At 35.6% G+C, this 22,805-nt stretch overlaps 1 protein-coding gene across 7 annotated transcripts in view; it reads left to right on the forward strand.

The window, feature by feature from the left end:
• HELZ (helicase with zinc finger) overlaps positions 1 to 22,805 on the forward strand; it is a 137,845-nt gene that overhangs the window by 84,823 nt on the left and 30,217 nt on the right. For all 7 annotated transcript variants that reach the window (XM_031685626.2, XM_031685622.2, XM_072939441.1 and 4 more), the window contains 6 exons: positions 752 to 980; positions 6,703 to 6,907; positions 12,970 to 13,021; positions 13,806 to 13,996; positions 15,703 to 15,910; positions 19,276 to 19,355. In XM_031685626.2, the coding sequence (XP_031541486.1) occupies positions 752 to 980; positions 6,703 to 6,907; positions 12,970 to 13,021; positions 13,806 to 13,996; positions 15,703 to 15,910; positions 19,276 to 19,355 (965 nt within the window). The remainder of the gene's footprint in view (positions 1 to 751; positions 981 to 6,702; positions 6,908 to 12,969; positions 13,022 to 13,805; positions 13,997 to 15,702; positions 15,911 to 19,275; positions 19,356 to 22,805) is intronic.

Below are 22,805 nucleotides of genomic sequence, written 5' to 3' on the forward strand. Positions count from 1 at the left end.
CATGTTAACCATTTTTATGTGTTTATAAAATGCCACAATTCACTGGTATTAGGTACATTCGTATTGTTGTGACCGTCACTACCCTCTGTCTCTAGAACTCTTTTCATCTTGTAAAACTGACACTCTGTCCTCATGAAACAAAAGCTCTCCATTCCCCACTCCCCCCAGCTCCTAACAACCACCATTCTACTGTCTGTCCCTGTGAATCTGACTACTCTAAGGACCTCATGTAAGCGGGATCACACAGTATCGGTCCTTTTGTAACTGGCTTATTTCACCTCTGTCCTGAGGGTTCACCCATGCTGTAGCATGTGTTAGAGTTCCTTTCTTTTAAGAATGACTAATATTCCATTGCACGTAGAGACCACATTTTGTTGATTTGGTCATCTGTCGGTGGACACTTGGGTTGCTTCCTCCTTTTGGCTGTTGTGATTAATGCTGCTATGAACACGAGTGTGTAAATATCCATTTGAGTCCCTGCTTTCAGTTCTTTTGGGTATATATCCAGAAGTGGAATTGCTGCATCATATGTTAATTCTGTGCTTAATTTTTTTTAGAAACTGCCATATTATTTTCCATAGCGTTTTACATATCATTTTACGCTTCCACCTACAGTGTACAAGAGTTCCAATTTCTCCACATCCTCATCAGCATGTATTATTTAGCAATAACATTTTAAAAAATGAAATGCTTTTATTATCTCAGTGGTTCAGAATAACAATCATCTTTTATTTATTTATTTTTTTTACAGGAAAGCAGTTCAGAGTTTTGTTTCTTAGCACAGTACGTACAAGGCATACTTGTAAACATAAACAGACACCAATTAAAAAGAAAGAGCAACTGCTGGAAGATTCCACAGAGGACTTAGATTATGGTTTTTTATCTAACTACAAACTTCTGAATACTGCCATCACCAGAGCACAATCCCTGGTTGCTGTGGTGGGTGATCCCATTGCTCTGTGCTCTATTGGAAGATGCAGGTAATTGTGTGTCAGAGTTTGAGACATTAAAGGCGGGAAAGGAGAGTAATTTGTATCCCTGTGCACACGTTTATCTATATGACCTCTTGGCTAAGTAAAATCGAGTTTAATCTTAACTCATATCCAGTGGGAGCCACAACAGTATATTGCTTTGCGTCTGTTTATCATATATATAATCGTGTATTCACCCAGTCAGTCATCATTCAGCACGTATTTCCTGAGTGCCTGCTATGTCCTAAGCCCTCTCCTAGCCACTGAGGTTACATCAGTGAACAAAAGAGACAAAAACCTCTGCCTTTGTGGGGCTTAATACTTTTATTGGAGAGGAGAGGAAGACTGACAACAAACAAAATAAAAACACTCTGTAGTATTTTACTTGGTAAGTTCAATGGAAAAGAAATAGGACATTAAGGGGGATTAGGAGTGATGGGGGTGGGGTGGGCCAGGCTGTGACAGCACATGGTGTGGTCAGGGTAGGCCTCACTGGGAAGCCGACTTTGGAGATGAGGGAGCGAGCTATGAGCGTCTGGGGCAAAAGTGCTCCAGAAAGAGGGAACAGCTAGTGCAAGGGTCCGGAGGTGGTTTTGTGTATGTGCGTATCTGATGGAGACTCAATTTTATATCCAACTTCCCTCCTTTTTACCCATCATTATTGTTTTAGCTTGTTTTTGATGAATTTCCTTCTCATTTTCTCTCAAGGCTTCTCAGTGCAAACAATTCTTTGTGTCTCGTTAATCCAGAGGATTTTTAAATTAAGGGGGTTGAAATGGATTGTTACTTTTCTTTGGAAAATATTGTTAGTATTCCTTAGATTGTAGTCATAAAGAATGTTAAAATATCAGTATAAAAAATTTCTCCTTGTACACTTACAATTTATACTAGTTAATAGGAATTTTAACTATATGAAGCCAGTAATATAAGACTTGGTTTTTGCAGTATTAAAAAACTGTGTTAGCACTAAACTAACAACAACAAAAAACCCCAGAAATTTATGTTCTTTATGAAAAAGGAAGAAATACACTAGAGATTATTTAAAATTTTATAAAGGTTCTAGTACCTGTCAAAGTGAGTTCAGAAAAGTAGAAGATATAGATGGCCTCAAATATGCCTTAGGTAATTACTTCTTTTTGATGTGTTAGGATTAAAGTAGACAAAGCTATTAGAAGTGGCCTTTTTAAACCAAATTTTCTGTGCTAGTATAGATACAGCAGCATTTTATTTTATGTTTCAGCAGGAAAAAGGTTTTCTATGGGAAGGGAGATTTTTTGGGACCTTTAAGAATAAGCTGCATTTATTAGACTTTAAGACTCCAAAATAAGTTAATATCCTTTTATAGGGGAAAGCCATTAACAAAGGAATCAAATGGAGTCTAATTTATGGTTGCATTATGAAAAATAGCCTTTTTTTTAAGATGGTAAAACTTGAATGGTCCATGATTTGTTTATATATGGCTAAACAATTCTGTTGTAAAATATCCTTACTTTCATATTTAAAAGAACAGACTTCCATTAATTTTTAACCACTAATGACAAAAAGTTGGAGAAGGGAATATAGTAATTCCACATTGCAAATGAATAAAGCTCAGTATATTAATTTGGCTCCCCCCTGAGAATTTTACTTTTGGTTACTTTACTATTCATTGAAAACATACTTTGTTAGAATATTGCTGTGATATTTTACCATTTTTGTTTCTGTTTATCATTTGATAAATGTGAGAGCACATACAGTTTGATTAGAATATAATAGATTAAAACACATACATAAACTAGGTTGACATGTATTAAAAGCAACTAGAAACCATTGGAGGAATAAATAGGTATAACAGTAGTCTTGAGCCACATTACTTTTGGACTCTCCTTATAAACAACTCCGAACATTTACCAACATGAATTTTTTTTTAAACCGTTATCACTTTCTATAGAGTCATATTATACTGTGAATTGCATGAGGTCAGCACTTTTACCCCTTCTGTGACATAAGTTGTTATTTTCTCAGAGCAAATAGGTGAATGCTCTTTCCTGAGGCCATGCTGTCAGAATTATCCAGGGCTAATTTTTAACTGGAAGCCAGGTCTGCTGGTTGCTCATTTCTTACTGCTCAGCTGGAGTGTGTCAAGGACTGCAAATTAATTTATGAGCTAAGTAAAATATTTTCAGAGAGGTAAATACATTGTGTAGGGAGAGAAAATCCTGTGACCCGTAGCTAAATGAGAATGCCGATTATCTATGTGATTTGGACAGTTTAATCATGGTTCTAACCCAAGAGCTGGTATGGCTATTTATGCTTTACTCTTTCAAAAATTTCATTATAAATTAATCTCATAATACAAGTAAACCTGAAGGACATAATGTGATTCTTAGGTGCAATAATAATGAAGGAGTGAATTCTTTGTAGTGTAAGTTAATCCCTCCCTCTGCCCTCATTTGATATTGATAAAAAATGAATATGATTATTTCCAAATATTGATTAACTTTTCAAGGAATAACTACTTTGTATACTATACCAGTTTAGAAGGCAACCAGTTATATAATCTTTTTTGCACTTAAGTATTTTTAAACAATTTTTCTATGAGCCCTAAACGAATGTGGGGAACTTCCCCTCCCACCACTTGCCAAACCAACAAACGTTAATTTAGTAGCTGCTGTTTATCAACAGCTTTCTCTGTGCCAGGTGCCAAGTGTGTTAAGTGCTTTGCACACTGCCTCGTTCAGTCGCTTTAACAACCCTGCAATATGGGTATTTTATTTGCATTTTAAATGGGCAGCCTGATTCAGAGAGTTTAAATTACTGCCCAAGACCGCAGAGCTATTAAGTGGCTCACTCCAGCAGATGTGAGATTGACTTCAAAACCCAAGCTGTCCTCACTGGGTTACCCTGCCTTTCCCAGGAAATAATGCATATGCATGGATCAGTCTGCCCTGAAGGAGCAGAGGCAGAAGGGTGTGGTCACGCCTTTCTCTAAATCAGGGTATTTTGAACTGAATTTCTTCAGTAGCAGATTCCATTTACTCAGTGAGATATAAACATATTTCACATGTGTAGAGACGTGTGTGTATGTGCACACACTCCTTCTCTCTCTATGACCTAAGAACACCAAATGATTTTTCAATGTTTTATCAGTGATCCTAGAAATAAGGTTAGCATTAAAACAAAGCCAAACTTTGATTGTCCTTTAACCAACGTTACTAGAAAAAAAATGTTAACATAACATTAACATTTTAGGGAAGGGCTGAAAATTGGTGAAGCCTTTAAATAACTGTAGTGGTGAATTCTTCAGAGTGTAGTTGAAATTCTCAGGTGATGTTCCAGTTATGTGTTCTGAAATGCCTCATAATGCTATGTGTAGTATTTCATTAAAGAATTGAGTTCAAGGACAGTGTGAAATAGTCTTTGAAAGAGCCTTCACGGAGAAAGAAAACGGAAATCTTTTTAGCTTTAAGAATTTTTGAAGGAAAGAATACATTTCTCTGAAAGTTTGAAAGTGAGAAATAAGTCTTTTTAGTGATGAAGTATAATAATTCTGTTGATGCCCTGTTTTACCCATGAGGAAACTGAGGTTTGAAGAGAGGTTAAGTAGCTTGCCCAGAGTTACACAGCTCCTGAACGACAGAGCTGCGACAGAAACCCAGGCAGCCTAGTTCTGGTATCCCTGCGCTCGACTGCTTTGCTGTTCAGTGGGGAATCAAAAGACAAGTGAGCTTTGAAGTGGAGATTCCAGGTTACTTTTGGAATTAGTTTAACTTGATTGACTTAACAGTAAGTGTTTAGTGTTACTTCTCAGGTGGTGTTCTTTAATTCAAAGGCTATTTCCTTGGTCCCTAGGATCTTGTAGACAGAAACTGTCACCAAGTTACCAGCTTCTTGTGACGTGTGGGGTTGTTTATAAAGTTTATGCTTAGCTCGATGTTAGATATGTGTGTGCGCAGATACACATCGTGTTCTATGCAGTTGAGGTCAGTGAGAGCAGTACAGGGACAGGGTATGAAGTTCAAAAAAGAGCCTGAAGATAAAGCAAATTCTAGCATTTTTGGCTAGTAAGCTGGAAATGAAAATACAAGAAATTGATACTACAACTGAGCTAGAGTAAAGCCCACCCAATCTTTCCTTGCTGTGTCTTAAAGTTCAACACGAATATGAAATGCCACTCCATGAAATTGATACTTTATCAGTTAGACCCCAAAAAATCTTCCTTTTGAATACAACCTATAGTCGAATTGTGTTGATAAATATTCATACAGTTGAATATTATGGGGTTTTTAAAATCAAAAGTGTGGGAAAGTTTATGGATTTTAGGTCCTGAGTACTATATTGAAGATAGTCTTTCTTTAGCTATCAGACTATGAGGAAAAAAACTTGACTCCTAAGGAAGGTTCTTAAGTATAAAAATGAAGAGCAGCTTTTAGTGTGAATTTCTTAGCAACACACACTTCCTGCAACTGAATGACTATCTTGTTAGCCTTGATGTCTTATTGTCAGAAATACATAGATAATATTTTATAGCATTTTTATTTTCCTGTTATTGACATAGAGGCCTGAAATTTTTCCTGGACCCATTTCTTAAAGTCATCTTTAAAAAATTAGAAAAGATGGTAGAAAGCATGTGTACGAGAAACATAGTTTGAAATTCAACTCTGCAAAGTTTTATGAATATATTAATAACTCAATGCCCATTCATATACTAACTTTTACAATATAAACCTTTTCATTTATGCTTCTTGAAGCCATCTTGATTACCTGCTGTCCACCTGGACACAAGGATACCAACTTGGGAAGAAACCATATCACATATCTTTTATAGCATAATAAAACATTATTTGAACCTCATATTAAAGATAGGTATGCATATTTATAGTAGTCACTTAAAATCTTGAAGCTTTGTATATGTTGTCCTCTGTAATACGTATTTAATATTTTTAATATTTGGAGATCAGTTTTCAAAACTCTTAGGGACAACAGTATATAATTGGAACAATTTTGAATGTATTTTTCTTCTTTAATATTTATTAATTTGATTAGGAGATGAATAATTATCATTAAAATGAGCATTCCAATTTCCTGTATTTTTCATAATTTAACTCATTTAACTTAGTCAATTAAAGTTATAAGCTGTGCTTATGATAAGCATCAGTTAATGAAAATAAAAATATAGGAGTAGCTAGTTATTTCTTAAGAATCCTCACAAGAATTGTCTACTTTGTGGCTCATATTTATGTCCTGAGTTGGCTCCTCTTGGTCATCTAGCACCAGGCTGCTTTGGCCCCATAATTCGAATTAGTTTAATTTATGTACGTGTGTGTATGTGTGTGTGTATATATGTATATATGTATACATACAAGTGTGTATATGAGTATGCCTAGAAGTACAAATCTTCTATAAAATGAGTTATCAGTTTTGAAATCCTTATCGTGTGGGTAACAAAAACCATCATTCTAGATTCGTGTGAATAGTTGAACACCGACCGTGTTACTTCCATTGATCAGTCAGAATTAACTGAGAGCGTAGTTTGTATGTCCCACAATATTAGCCATGACTATAGTTTCAGAACCAAATTTCCAAAAATCTTGTGACCTAGTGGGAAGATTATACCTGAATCATAGATGAATATTGGGCCTAAGAATTTGGGGTGGGGGAAGAAACTCTAAATTATCTTTAGTTGTTAATATTTATTTCTGTGATCTTGTCCACTGAAATTGTAAACTGATCTTCTGAATCTTTTCTGTAGGAAATTTTGGGAGCGGTTTATTGCCCTGTGTCATGAAAATAATAGCCTACATGGAATCACTTTTGAACAGATCAAAGCTCAGCTAGAGGCTTTAGAACTAAAGAAGACATATGTGTTGAATCCACTGGCACCTGAATTTATCCCCCGGGCTCTACGACTGCAGCATGCAGGAAATGCCAACAAATTGCAGCAATCACCCCCCAAGGTAAAGCCTGTTAGTGAAATTGAAGAGGTTAAAGGGAGAGAACAGCGCAGGGATATCAAAGGTTTACTGGGCTCAAGTTACTTTAAGTATTGGAATGGAGGGTTACATTTGGAGGCAAGCAGTTTCTGCAAGGAACTTGTCCAGTTTGGACATGTAAGTGAAAATACAGTGTGATATTTAGCCATGCTTCGTGCCAGAATCACCCTCAGAAAGTTTTCAAGTACCTGATTAGGTCTGGTGCCTTTGTATTATGTAACCTCCTAGTCCTCTTCACTGATAGACTTATTTTAGCAAGATGTGAAGTAAAGCAAAGCAGTTTAAAAGACTTTCACATGTATTAAAAGCGTGTTCTTATAATGTATTTTTTTTACAAGGAATAATATTATAATAATAATATTTGTATAAAGAAAATAGTTCTAATCTTTTGTTGATGACCAGTTTATTTCAAGTGATACTTGACATAGTGAGAAAATTTGGCTGACTTCTTGATTGTTTTAATTGATTTTGACCGATTTTGTTGTATATGAAGTAGTCCAGTCATTGGGACTGGATGTGGGGGAATCGGGGCCGTTTCTACTTTTGAACTGTACTTATTTTGGGCAGAGACATCTGGTTTATTTGCTAGATTGCCTGAAAAAAAAAGTGCTTGCTCTTACCATCTAGAAAAGAAAATTATGAGAGTGGCATGTTTAGTATTTGTTCTGGTTTTTAGATGTATTTATAGTCATCAGCGTGATATTAAACTTACTGACATGAATTAAGAGAGTGTGCCAGTTTTGGGCTTCATTTAAAAAATGTAAAACTTAATGTGTAAGCAATAATTAATGGTTTAATATCTTGAAAATCTTTTAGCTAAATAGGTATAAATTGAGATGAGAACTGTTTTCTTTGTTAATATGTTGTTTGTTGTCTTAGTTTAATAAAAATGGACCTGATATGCAATAATACTTTAGTGATTTGAGATTACTAGGAGATTAAGCATTTTGCATAAATGAATCTCCTATATTCCTAAAACTTAAACTATTAATAAATTAATAATCAACTTATTTATCAAGCAGTTAAGTTTCTTCTGTGTGCCAGCTGTTACGGTAGGTGCTAGAGAAGCATAGGTAAGCACATTAGCCCCGAGTCCTCTTGTGGCAGATGTTGGCGGATGAATGGTCAGAGGAAGTAGGTAGATTCCAGGCAATTTCCACCATGGAGATCTTGTTTAGGAGCCCACCGAGTGGGCAGAGTTAGTGGGAGAGTGGGGAGACATGTCACAAACTGGAATATAAGCTCCCTTAGAGCAGAAGTTTTTGATTGTTTTATTTACTGCACTAGCCTCTGTGCCTAGAATAAATCTGGCTCATCATAGGCACTTAGAAGTATTGTTTTAGGTGAATCAGTGAGGCTTAATAAAGAACTCATACAAAACACAAGAGGTGTGAGAGGGCAGGCTCTACAGGGAAGGTCAAGAGTGGGGAACCCAGGTAGGAACTTCTACATTTTATTGTTTTTTATTTAAAATGTTGCATAGTCATTATACCTTTTGTTCATTCTTAAATACAACAGAGTAACTAAAACAAACTCTTTTTACTTAACTGAGCAATGTTTAGCATCAATTAATACACCATAGATGCAGCTAGATTCAGGCCATGATACCAAAGTGTACTGACCCTAAGTAGGATCCTGCAGTTTGCTATTTGTTTTTAAGGTGAAGAAAATATATGTTTAATCCATGTTTTTTTCCCAAAACCATAGCTCCCTGAAGACAAAAATCCTATTCTGTATAGTTTTTATGGCCTCTGTGTCCTAGCCTCATTCTTTGCACATAGTGGGGTGTTCAGAAAGTATCTGATAAGTAAATAATGATTATGATGCATCCAGTAGAGTGTAGTGTGGCTTTTTTCATTCAATAAGAAGATTGTGCCACAGTATCCATCTTTGCATAGTTTCCTTTTTAACTTTTTAGAGTATTTTCTTCCCTGATCCAGTGGATGTGCATTTTCACAGTCACTAACCCGGTGGTTCACTAAACTGTTCATAGACCCAGTTATTTAAAGTTATTATTTATATCATGAATCATAATAATTATTTTAAATAACTAAGTTATAGTTAGCCAGTGGTTATTTTTGTCATTGTCTTTCCCTTCTCTCCCTAGTACTGTATTTTACTTCCATTAAATTGTTTTGTGAATTGAGTTTGTACTGGGGTCTTTTCTTATCTAACTTTCTGTGGTAGAAAATTTCAAATATAGACATAAATAGAATAGTCTAATGAATTCCCTATCATCCAGCTTCATTAAGTAGCAATTTATTCTTCATCTTCTTTCATCGACAGCCTACCTCTTCACTCCACCACAACCACCACCACATATTCACACTAGAGAATTTTGCAGCAAATCTCAGATATTTTATTTCATATGCTAGAGTCTTTTCATGAAGTAGAATTTATTTCATTGAGAGAAAAGAATGCTATTTCTGAAAACATGATGCTAAGCCATGTATTCTCCCCCAAATTTCCTTAATGTTTAACATTTAACGTAATTCTGTGTACAAGAAATATTGAAAATTTGTAGTGTTAATGTTAGACTAAGACAAAATCCCAGTGAGATTTCGTGTAGATAGGATCATCAAGAGGCTGGACGATGGTTAAATGTGCTCCAGGACCTGCTTCCTCAGGACTGTGTTTGGCAACAAAACATACCCCTAACATTCATCAATCGAATAGCCATATTCTCCTCACGAAGATGTCAGTTCTGTGGTAAAATTTAGTGAAGGTACAAAATGTTAGGGGATCCAGGAGCAGGCAGTGCTCGCTTAACCCTTCATTGCCTCACTCTCTCCAGCCATCGTTTATAGGAAAACACCTGTTTCTTGGGCGCCTGCAGAATTAGCACATAGAAAAACAACTTGCCCATCTTCATTCTGCTTACTCCTAGGGCACATGCTGGGAGCAGTGTTAGAAGATTTGCTAAAATTGAACGCATTCATTTGTACACACCAAAACACTATTCAGAGGGTGGATAATATTCAGAAATGGATCCTCTGAAAAGACCATAGCATAATTGTGTAGGTTTTAGTTTGTGAGCTGTTTTTCACTGGGTCTAGCTGCTTATGTTGTCTCACTGTCCAGACATCAGGAAGTGTGTCAGTGTTGTGTAATTTAGTAGCCTCAGTGCCCAGCCAGAGGTGGACATGTCGTGGGCCCTCATAAACATTTGTTGGATGAATAAATGGAAAATGATGAAAGGGTGAGTGAATGAAAAAATAGATATTTGAATGAATAAATGGTTCAGTGAAAAAATAGTCCTCAAGAAATAGATGATATGAACTACATTTGCTTAAGCATTCTGCCAAATTCACATATTTTCTGAGATTTATTAGCAAAAGTTTGGAATTTATCATTACGGAATGACTTTTACACATACGTAGCTCTAGCTTACTGCTGCTTTATTATTTTGTTCGTGTGCTACCAAACATTGTGTATTTTGTGTAGACCAAGAACACTTCCTGCCCTGCAGTTTCATGCTAGGTCTAAATGTGCTAGAGGAGCTTTTCCTCTATTGAGCTGTACAGAGTGCTGAAGTATGCCTGCAGATAAGCCACTATCTCGTTCCGTGATAGACCCCAAGTTCCTTTTTTTTTTCATTCATTCAACCATATTTATTGAGCCAGGCAGTGTTCAGGGACTCATTAATGACCTAAACAGATAAAGTCCTGGGTATTTAGGTCCTTTTATACTCTCTATACATCATCTCTGTCAACAGAGTCATCACAACAACACTGTGGTGCAGGTGTTAACTTTTCAAGTTGCTTTTTCTCTTGGTTTGTTACACACACCCAGAGTGCTGATGTGCATTGTCTGACATGCTTCTAGCTTTACAGTATGGGATTATCCTAGACTATGGTTACTTTTTGTGTTGGTTTCCTATTACTGCTATAATAAATTAGCACAAACTTGGTGACTTGAAATAACATGTATTATTTCACATATTTTTTGGGGTCAGATGTCCAGGTTGTTTTGGTTGGTTTCTTGGCTCCACGTCTCACAAGGCCGGGGTCAGAATCCTGATCGACTGGGCTCTTATCTGGAGGCTCTGGGAACGATCTGCTTCTAAGGTCATGCAATTTGTTGGCAGAATCCAGTTCTTGTGGTTGTAAGGAATGAGGGCCCTGTTTCCTTCCTAGATGTCAGCTAGGAGCCATTCTTAGCTTCTGGAGGCTTCTCTCCAGTTCTTGCATGTGGCGCTTATGTCTCAGAGCTGTCAGTGGTGTATTGAATCCTTCTCTCTCTTGAAATCTTTTTGACTTCCTCTTCCACATCTCTTACTTCCTTTTCTGCCGCATCTCTCTGATTCCAGCTGGAGAAATTTCTCTACTTTTAGGGCACATGTGATGAGATTGGATCCACCCAGACAATCCGGGATAATCTTCCTATATTATGTCTTTATATCTTCAGAGGCCCTTTTGCTACATAACATGACATATTCATGGGTTCCAGGGATTAGGGCATGCGCATCTTTGTGAGGCTCTTCTGCCTACCGCACTCTGACTAAATTACTATGTTTTCTTCATGTGCTATACGGTTGCCCCTGGTTGACGAGTCCTTAGAGGCTAAGAAATATAAATGGTTTGTTTAGCCTCCTGAAACTGTCTTATTTCTGTGTTCCTGGCTTTCCTTTCTTCTGTCAGTGCATGTGCCCCTGGCCGATTTTGTTGTCACTCCTAACTGCTTGTGCTTCTGATCTTCCCCCCATTGATGTCATCTCTGCTGTCTGCCATTTCTCCTTTTCACTTTTTCTCCTTTCTTCTGCCTAATTTTCTTTTCACTTCTCTGTTCCTCAGAAGTTTGTTTTTTATAGCTAGTGACAGTCCCTGTGAACATTTATTTCTGGTTAATGGACCAACTATGATTCTTATTTTGACTATTTTTGTTTACTTTTTAGGAGTTTAGAGCTTAGCTGCCCTTACCAACTAACTAACCAACTGACCATAAGCCTTTGATGTTTAGTGCTGATCTGAATATTTAAGGTTGCTGACAGTTAGGGAGATAAATGAAGCATCACTGTACTTTTGCTTCGGTCAAGAATCAATTTTTCTTCCTGCTTTAGACATTATCCCCCGACTTTAGTTTTCAGATGCAATATACAAATAACAAATTTATGTGGTCGAAGGGTAACTTGTCTAATGGCTTTATGTGTTACATTTAGCCAGTGGAAAGACAAAGAAATTTTTTAACTCTAGAAATTCAAAACCATTGTTTCTTCAAATATTGTTTCTGCCCAAAGGTCATCATTTTTAATGGTAGACTAGCATGCTGTTGTATGAATCTGCTGTTGCTTATTTAATAAATCTTCTGTTGATGGACATTCAGGTTGTTAACATTATCACATGTATAAACAATGCTGTAATGAACACCTGTGCCCAAATCTGTTATTATTTTATTTGGATAGATTCTTGGAAGTGCAATTACTGAGTTAAAGTATACATACATTTTTGATGCTTTTGACATATATTGCCAAATTGCTTTCTAGAAAGTTTGTACATTCTCTTAAGCAAATTGTGACATTGTTTATTTTTGTTTTCCTTCAGTAAGTTTTACACTTTAACATGCCATGAATCGTACTCAAAAATATCATACACCCCAAAACATATTAACATTCATGTTATTATTTTAAAGGTCTCTTCCTAAAGGACTGAAGACTGATATTTTTCCCTTGAAAATAGCTTTCACATTTCATCATTTAATTCATAGAAAAGTTATAGAGAAGCTCAAAGGAATAGAGTTTAAGTTCAGTCATATTGATGCATATTTCTTTTTCTAAAAAAATTCATTAAAAAAAGAATTTTAGATATCCTTAATTTGGAGTTGGGAAAAGTTGAGGCCTGGCACCATGACTTAATGTTTAAAGAGAAAGTTAACTCAAAGCCGTCTAATGGTTATTAATTAAAAACTCACAGTATTTAAATTTGAATTGTTGTTATGTGTATACTTATTTTGCATAGGACAATGGTCATTGTTCTTTAATATTAAATGTATTTAAAATATTACACATTTGTGTGTTTTCTTTTGTAAAGGGGAAGAGCCTCCATCATACCCAGAATGATCATTTCCAGAATGATGGGGTCGGTAAGTGGAAAAATTAGCTCTATGACAACACGCTTTTATGATAAAAGAGATTTACCCCAGATTTTATCATTAGAAGAGGATGGGGACGTGGACACACAAACGCACACACTCACATGAGCATCTTGGAACTCACTTAGTTCTTGCATTCAATATGTCTGCTCTTGTGAATGCTTTGATATGTCACTTCTGAAAAGGGGTGATTTTGTACCAAGGTACATATATGGAACTTTTGAGAATCAACATTTAAGTCTTCTATGCAGTGTAAGTTTTTGGAACATATTTATATCCTACAAATATTGGATCATACAAATTTCAAGATAAAATTTATTTAAAAGATTTAAAATGTTGGAGAATTGTGTTTTTAAAACAGTAATTGCTTAACCATTTTGTGTGTGGCTGTTTTACAATTGCAAGTCAAAACTTTATTTTGAGGAATTACAAATGTTTTCTAGTCTTAGAAGAATGTGTATTGTGTCTCCGTGTTTATGTGTATGCATGGTTTTCTCTCTTAAGGGACACATCTCCAGCTCCTTGGAAGACATTTTAAAAATTATGCTAGTTTATAAAAGGAGCACTTGTATGTCTCAAGCTAATTTTAGTGAATATGGTAGAATGGTTATGTGTTTTTGGTATGCTTTATCCTTCCACACTGATGATTCTTTGATTATAAGATATCTTATGGCAAACCCGGGAAATCAAGTTTGCCACTGGATGACTTTAATGATTTTCATCTAGGTGAATACATACAGCTATTGAGTGCATCCTTTCTCTATTTATTTTTCAGTTCAGCCCAATCCTTCTGTACTTATTGGCAATCCTATTAGAGCGTATACTCCTCCACCCCCTCTTGGACCTCACCCAAATTTGGGGAAATCTCCAAGCCCTGTTCAAAGAATAGATCCTCACACTGGGACAAGTATTCTTTATGTACCTGCTGTCTATGGAGGGAATGTAGTTATGTCGGTGCCTTTACCTGTAAGTAGACACTTGAGATACTCTCTATTGAGTAAGATAAAATACATGAGTGACTATCCCAAATAGTGTTCTACCAACCTCTTTTTTTTTTTTAAACTTTTCAATGCCTATAAACTTCTTTTAAACTGCTCTTATCTTTAACCTTCGAATTCTGAAAGGACCAAAGAAATGTGAATTGTTGCTTACAATTTGTTATTAGATTGTCAGTAGCTATGAAGAAATCTGTACATTGGATGCTTTGACTGACAAGCATTTGTATCGTTTTTAAATGTTTTTACTGGGGAAAATTGGGCTACAAGTTAACAGGGACTAGTAAACTGGACTCTAATAAAGTGATGTTTTTATTTTATCTTTTGCTTTTTCATTCTTATATAATTCACTAACCCTTTCTAAGAAATATAGTTCTTTGGAGAAGACAGAGAGACTTGGATTAATCTAGCTCCCTTGGATCTAAATTTATCTGAGAAATTCCACACCTTATGAAATCCTACTGGTACTTATAAACATTAAATCCTTTCTAAGAATATAGAGTTTTAGAGGGCTTCCATCTTATGTAAAACTTATTTTTTTTCCTTTAAGATGTTTGAATATTTTGGTAATCAAAAATTTTTGCTGATACAGTAATGTTTCTAAATTCAGGAATTTCAGCCTAGAAAATATTTCTTTGATATAAGACAAGTACTGTAGTTTTAGGAAAAGGTGATTATCGCCATGGATCTGTGACACCCCTGCCCACACACCTAGAATGCAAAAATGCCTAGCTGCAAACACTTGTCAGCCATATTGGTCATGATTGTTCACAATCATGGCAGCCAATGAGAATAACTGTCAATAAGAAATGTGTAATTCATGCCCACTCTCCATAGACTTTCAATTTTAGCTGAGTTATTCCTTCCCAGACAGGCTGGCAACATCATACATCATTTGCTTTAAATAGTAAGTCCCTTAGGATTTCTATTTCATTTTACTAGGTCAAAGAGACTTTTATTATATAAGCTTTCTAAGAGTGGGCACTTAACAGTTATAATAAAATAATAGGGGCAGTAGCTCAGATGTCATTGTGTTTGTTCCTTTTATGTTAATATGCAGAGATTATATATTTAGACACACCTGAAGAAATTTTCTAGTTCTGTGGTTTAAGGGAAGAATTGAGTTTATCAAAAGCATTAATTAAATTAGTTGTTTGACTTGTTTGAATTTTGACTACAGTAAAAGAACATGAAGTGATCGGTTATTCATATAAAATTGGAACATCTTTTTTTTTTAAGTTGAGACTCCTTAGGCTGAATTCTTTCTTAATTTTTCCCCTGTCCTCTTATTCAAGTCTATTAAACTATGTAACTATACAGTTATGACTGTAAAAGACAGTTTTCATGGTAATCTGTGACATATATACATTCATATTGAGGGAAGGTAATTCAAGATTATAAAATGAATAATTACCAATTCCTTGATTTCTTCCTAACCTGAAAAATGATCAGCTTTCCCTTACACACTAAAGATTAAAGGAGCCTTTTTTTTTTTTTTGCCAGTTAAGATATAGCAATAATTCTACCAGTTGTTACTATTAGAATTGGCTTCTTAGTTATTCACTTTGATAAAATTAACATCTCTGTGTGTTTGCTCTTTCCTAGTTAATAACACTATAGCAGTTTGCCTTCCAAAATGTACTTAATGCAATTATTCTATTTCTTGCAATAACCTAGGTACCATGGACAGGATACCAGGGTAGGTTTGCAGTTGATCCTCGAATCATTACACACCAGGCAGCGATGGCTTACAACATGAACCTCTTACAGACGCATGGACGGGGGTCTCCTATACCTTATGGCCTTGGTCATCACCCACCTGTCAGCATAGGGCAGCCACAAAACCAGCATCAGGAGAAGGATCAGCATGAGCAATGTCGAAATGGTGAGTTGCTTTGCTGTTCTCATGTTCCTAAATTGATGATATGACAGGTGGTATCAACATACAAAGTTCCTTCAACAATGTGATTGTTAACTCATTCATGGATTATAGATCTCTTTGAGAAGGAATCTGATGTAAAACCTATGGATCCTGTCTCCAGAAGATACAGATATGTACCCAGATACAAAATTTGCATGTAACCTAACTGCTTATGACTGATATTATCAATTTCCTGAAAAAAATGCTTAATTTTAATATTCAGAGTGTTTTAAATGGTAGTCACTTAAAATTGAGACAGAAAATCCTCTCCTGTTAAACATTTTTGTTGACCCTAAATATTTTTGTAGCATACTGAACATTAATGCTACTGTGGTAATAGTTGATTTGAAGTAGTTATTTCTTACACAAATCATAGTCTCTTGTCTACTAGAATTATAGATAAGGAAAAATTACTCTCTAAATTTTTTAAAGTCAGATTTATTGAGGTATAATTTATCTACAGTAAAATCCACCCTTTAAAATATACAGTTTGATGTGTTTTGACAAATATACACAGTTGTTAACCACCACCAATATCAAGATTCAGTGTGTTTACATTACCTCCAAAAGTTCCCTCATACCGGTTTGCAATCAGTCTCTTCCTCCAGCCCTCGACAACCACTAATCTGACTTTTGTCCTCATAGTTTGTCTTTACTCTAGTTTATAATATAAATGGACCCACCCATGCAAATTTTGTTGACTCTATTTTTAGTTTGTTTAAGGAACCCCCATAATTTTCTCCATAGTGGCTGCACCAATTTATCTTCCCACCAACAGTGTAGGAGGGTTTCTTTTCCTCCACACCCTCTCTAACATTTATTATTTGTAGATCTATTAATGATGGCCATTCTGACTGGTGTGAGGTGATGCCTCATTTAGTTTTGATTTGCATTTCTCTAATTATTAGTGATATTAAGCATCTTTTCATGTGCCTGTTGGCCATCTGTATGTCTTCTTTGGAAAAATGTCTATTTTAGTCTTCTGCCCCTTTTTTTGATCAGGTTTTTTGTTTTTTTGATATAAAGCTGTGTGAGCTGTTTGTATATTTTGGGACTTAATCCCTTGTCTGTAGTTTGCTAATATTTTCTCCCAGCCCAAAGGTTGTCTTTTTGTTTTGTTTATAGTTTCCTTTGCTGTGCGAAAGCTTTTAAGTTTAATTAGATTCCATTTTTTAAATTTCTGTTTTTATTTCCATTACTCTATGAGATGGAACCCAAAAAATATTGCTACATTTTATGTCAAAGAGTGTTCTGCCTTCGTTTTCCTCTAGGAGTTTTATTATATCTGGTCTTACATTTAGGACTTCAATCCATTTTGAGTTTATTTTTGTGTTTGGTGTTAGAGAATGTTCTAATTCCATTCTTTTACATGTACCTATCCAGTTTACCCAGTACCACTTATTAAAGAGACTGTCTTATCTCCATTGTATATTCTTGCCTCCTTTGTCATGGATTAATTGACCATAAATGTGTGGGTTTATTCTGGGCTCTGTGTCCTTTTCCATTGATCTATCTGTCTGTTTTTGTGTCAGTACCATACTGTTTTATTCCCCCTTTCCATGTATTCTGCCTGCTTTTGGATTAGTTGCATATTTTTTATGATTCCATTTTATCTCCTTTGTTGGCTTATTAGCTGTAACTCCATTTTAGTACTTGCTTTAAGGTTTGTAGTACACATCTTTAAGTTATCACAGTTTACTGCTTTATGTATTATGTCATGCATTTTACTTTTATATGTTATAAGCCACAAACATTAAACAGCTGAGTATCTTTTTAAAGAATTTTAAATAATAAATAAGAAAAATAATCTTTTGTATCTCTTCATGTAGTTAGCATTTATGATAATCTTTCTTTCTATAAATTTATGTTTCCTTTTGAATAATTTTTCCTTCTGCCTGAAGGACTTCTAACATTCCTGTAGTGCAGGTCTGCTGGTGATGAATTCTTTCAGCATTTGTATGTCTGAAAAAAATTTTTTTTCACTATTATTTTCAAAAGATACTTTTGCAGGGTATAGAATTATTTATTGGTTGACAGTTTTTATCTTTTGGTACTTTAATGATGTTATTGTACTATCTTCTTGCTTGCATTGTTTCCAGTGAGAAATCTGGTGCCATCTTTATCTTTGTTTCTCTGCATATAACATGTCTTTTTTTCCTAAAAATTTCTTTTTATACTGGTTTTAGTAACTTGATTATGATAAAATGATATTCCTTGGTGTAATTTTCTTCATACTTCTTGTGTTTCTTGTGTTTGGGGTTGAGCTTCTTGGATCTGTGGGTTTTGAGTTTTCATCAAATTTGGAAATTTTTGATCTTTATTTCTTCAGAAATTGTTTCTGCCTTATCCCTTTTTCTCTTTTTCAGGAATTCCAACTACCTATATATTAGGCTTCTTAAAGATTCCCTACTATTCATGGATGCTCTTTTCATTTTAAAAAAAAAAAACACACTTTTTTCTTTTTGTGTTTCATTTTGTATAGTTTCTATTGCTGTGCCTTCAGGTTAACTAAATTTTTCTTCTACAGTGTCTGATCATCTGCTGATTCCATCTAGTATATTTTTCATCTCAGACATTATAGTTTTCATTTCTTGAAGTTTAGCAGTAAGGCTATTCTGGCATGAAAATTCACTATACAGAGTTCCCATGGCATTCTTTAAAGTATGTTTTCAAGGAAGAACCTAAATCAAAGAGTCTTTAAAGGAATTTAAAATATCTAGTAGTTAATTCTTATATATTAAAAGCCTTTCACATGTATGAACTAGCATGATGTTCCTATTGTAATTGTGATTTTTTTTAAACTTAATATTGCTTCCTTTGCTATTTATTATCCCCTTATATTTAGCTTGATATTTATTACTTTAAAAAGTATAACTGTATTCTTTTTGGAACATCTTTATTCAGTTTAGATTCCTTTACTAAGTTGTACTGACACTTTTTAAAAATTTTTGCTTAATTGCATTTGTAAATGGCCAAAGTATTGTGCCTTTATAAATAGGCAAGAATGCCAAGGCATTTTCTATGTCTAGTTTAAGAAAAAGAGGCTATAAATTCTTGAAGAGTGGGCAGTTATCTTTGGAATTATTTGATGTTTTAAGGTTATTCCTGATTAAGCTTTTGCCTTGCCAGAGAGGTTTGCTTCATTTATTAATTTTCTTTCTTTCAGAGGAGCTGTAACTCTGAAAATTTAAGAATAAAACCCAAGCTGTAGTAATACATCAATAGTGGGTGAAAAATATTTAAAATATACTTTGTCTAATATTGGATAGTCATTGGAATTTTTAACATCTTCTGGGACAATTCATAAGAGTTTTTAATTATTTTCTTAGGTAAAAGTGATACAAATAATCCTGGACCTGAAATTAATAAGATTCGAACACCAGAGAAAAAGCCGGCGGAATCAAAACAGGTATGCTGCTTACATGTAGTGCATGTATTGTTTTAATGGATTTAGTTTGATTGATCATCTTGGAATCTTGATGTTTTAAAGAAAATTATGTACCTTTTTATGTCTATCTTTTACGTTTATCGTTTTATGAGGATCTGGTGGGTCCTGTTGCACTGTCTCCCTCTACCTTTTCTTTGGCCACATTATTTTATTTATCAGAATACTTTTCTTAAATTGTGTTATTCAATGATAGACTTGAATTTAGAGGCTTTCCTTGATAAAGTAGTAAATGAAGACACAGCTATAGATGTCTCATGAAAAATTATGTCAGAAGGGGAAGCGCTGGTACAGCGAAGGAGGAAGAAGTGACCTCCGCACATCCCGCACCTTGTTCTCTCGTCACACCCACTGCAGAAGTCCTTAACCCTTAGTCCACTTGTTCATCTGCTTTCTCTGCTTCTGTGCTTGTGACCCAGTTAGGGAAAGTCAAATCATTGGTTGAATTAGTGCTGCTCAAAATTCATGTTTTCCAATCTCAGGGAACCCGTGGGGCTCCTCCAGTTTCTTTTACATGGATTTAGGTCCTTTTGCCCAGTTTTCTCAGCAGATCATCTGATTCCTGCTTACCTTCCACCTTCTGTTACTCTTTATGATCAGGAGATGACCTTGCCTTAGGATTTTACCCTGTCAACTCAAAACCTTAGACTCAATACTTTCTGTCTCCTTGAACATCCTTACTTCTTAATCACCAGTCTCAGAGAAAGAGGTTCTGTCAGTGTTTCATACCTCTCTTTATATTCTAAGATTTCTTACCCCTAAACTAGCCCAGTTCCATGATTTTCAATACCCACTCCATGGTAGTGACTTCCAAATCTGTATCTTAAACCTCAGCCTTGCTTTAAGCAACTGTTCTCTATATTCAGTTACTTATGTCTCATCAGTAGCTCTGACTCACAGTTTGTAGAACTGGAAAGACTCAGTACCCACTGGAGGATTTGTAGTGCAGATTAGGCAGCAAGGAGAACTTGCCGATAGAGTCAGAGAGGAGCAGCAGTGAAAGTAGACATCCTGTGTGTTTGGAAAGGGTGCAGAGAGAGAACAGATGGCCTGTTGGGACATTGCAGCCGCAGCGGTTGTAGTCTGAAGCAGCTTAGGACAAAACCAACCACAAGAGTCTTAGGTGCTATCAGAGCAACTGAAGCCACAATAGCAAAGTGTCTCTCCTGTCCTTGTTTTAAAATTTCTGTTCTGGTCTTTCCCTGTTAGGGGAGTAGGCAACCTGATAGATGTGTTTCATTTTCTTTCCTGCCCTGATGCTTTGTCCTGCTTTGGCCTTGGGGGAAAATATCCTAACTTTCCTGTATTAAGAGAAAAGTGATAGAGGATGATCTAATTCTAATAATATTAGAGTCAGACTCCTTCGGACCTTGCAGTCCACTGTCCTGCTTAGCCCGTTGTAACGTGGTCGAGTAGTGCAGTCTTGATCTAAATTCCTGCGACACTGGTCTGCCTCCATGGTCATGACTTTGTCCATGTCAAAGTCAGAAGTAAAGAGGTCAATTAAAACATCAGCTTATCCACAACCTTGACATCTAATCATGGTCTCCCTCATGCGATCAGAGTTTGCCTATCAACAGTGTCTTTTGGGAAAAGGTATATCCCAGCTGAATGTAGCTCTGGTAATTAAAGGATAAAGACTTATGGGGAAAATGTTTGTTTATAAAGAACCTTAATCAGGTTCTGAGAAATTTGGGGAGCAGGCATTGCAGCTGCTTGGGAAGGCTGGGACAGAGTTGTCATCCTTCTCATTTCACTTTCCAGACAATTTATATACACCCAATAACCTTCAGGACCATATGGGTCATATTTAATGTTGGTCCTTTTGAGCTAGTGATTAGAGATGAGGATGCACTTTGCATGATTGGCACATCACAGCCATTTGTTACAATAACTTGGTTGCCAGGTGTACCCCCGCTTCAATTCAGGAACAAGCTACTTGTTCTGTCTTCTTGGGAATGGTCAGTTCCATGTGTAACTTGAGAGCCTTTGGTGAGGCAAGTACCCAGCAATCCTTAGTGACTCAACATTGAAACTTGTAAGGAGATTGATATACTAAAGCAGCTCAGTGAGCATTTTGACAAAGATGGAAAAGAAAAATTGCCTCTTTCCACCTTATACTTCATTTCCCACATTGTCACCACTTAAGATCAAACTTGTGTTTCAGAAATTTGACAGCACTCCATAGCTTACAAACCTTTGCCACAGTTTACAGGATTAAAAAAATGTTTATACTCAGTATTGAATCATTCAAGCTCTTGTATAATTGGACTTTTACAGTTTCAGCTGATGTCAAGAAGTAGAAATTAGCCTATAAACAAGTCAAGTTGTAGCTCTTTGTACACAAAATTTCTCATCTCCTTAAATCTGCCATGCTTTTTCTCCTCTCTCAATATATAAGCTATTATCTTTACCTAGAATGTCCTTCTTTCATTGGAAAATTCCAGCTTTTTGTGCAAGATTTAACTCAAATGCTATCATCTCTGTGAAGTCGCCTATAATTTTCTCAGGCATCAGGATCTCACATCTCATCCTTTTCCAGCACCTCTGATTTTATGTTTACATATTGGTATCCTCAACTGGACTCTAAGCCAGAGCTTAGCAAACTTTTTCTGCAGAAGGCCAGAGAGTAAATTTTCAGGCTTTGTGGGCCATACAGTTTTTGTTGCAACTACTCGATTCTGTCATTGTAGTAAGAAAGCAGCTATAGACAGTATGTAAACAATGAATGTGGCTGTGTTCCAATAAAACTTTATTTACAAAAATCTGATGGGCTGGAAATGACCTGGGGGCCGTAGTTTGCCAATCCCTGCTCTGTGCTCTTGAGGGTACAATCTGAGTCTTCTTATTGCTTTTTTAATCTCCAGCACCAGGCACAATGTCCTTGGTAGACCCTCCGTAAGTGTTTGCTGAAGGAATAATGACAAAAAATTGACAACCAAACAGGTTATACAAAGTGATATAATACTTTTTTTTGTTCACTTCAAAGTTGTTTAAATTGAGACAAAAAAGGTTTTTTTTATTAATATAGATATGTTTGAAGAAAGATGTATAAAAACAATAAAATCAGAAGGAAATAACACATTTTAATGATTTATATCAGATGGAAGTAAATGGTTCTCTTTCCAAGGAAGAAAGTGTGAAATTAAAAATAATGTTTTTAAAGGAATTAAAGTGGATATGCTAATGAAATAGCAGTATCTCTTCTTATGACTCAGATTTAATATGCTGTTTTTTTCTGTTTCGTCTTTCCTAAGGTGAAAAATGTTCCCTTATTTGATTATCAGAAAATGATTGATTTGGCACCCAGCACTCCTGCTATTAAACTGATAAGAACGGATCATATCCTTTAGATGGGCCCAGGGTAGGAGAAGGTGGCGAGCCACAGGACTTAGATCTTCCACAGTTAAAAGA

The sequence above is a fragment of the Vicugna pacos genome, chromosome 16, assembly GCF_048564905.1.
Source record: "Vicugna pacos chromosome 16, VicPac4, whole genome shotgun sequence".
Taxonomy (NCBI): Eukaryota; Metazoa; Chordata; class Mammalia; order Artiodactyla; family Camelidae; genus Vicugna; species Vicugna pacos.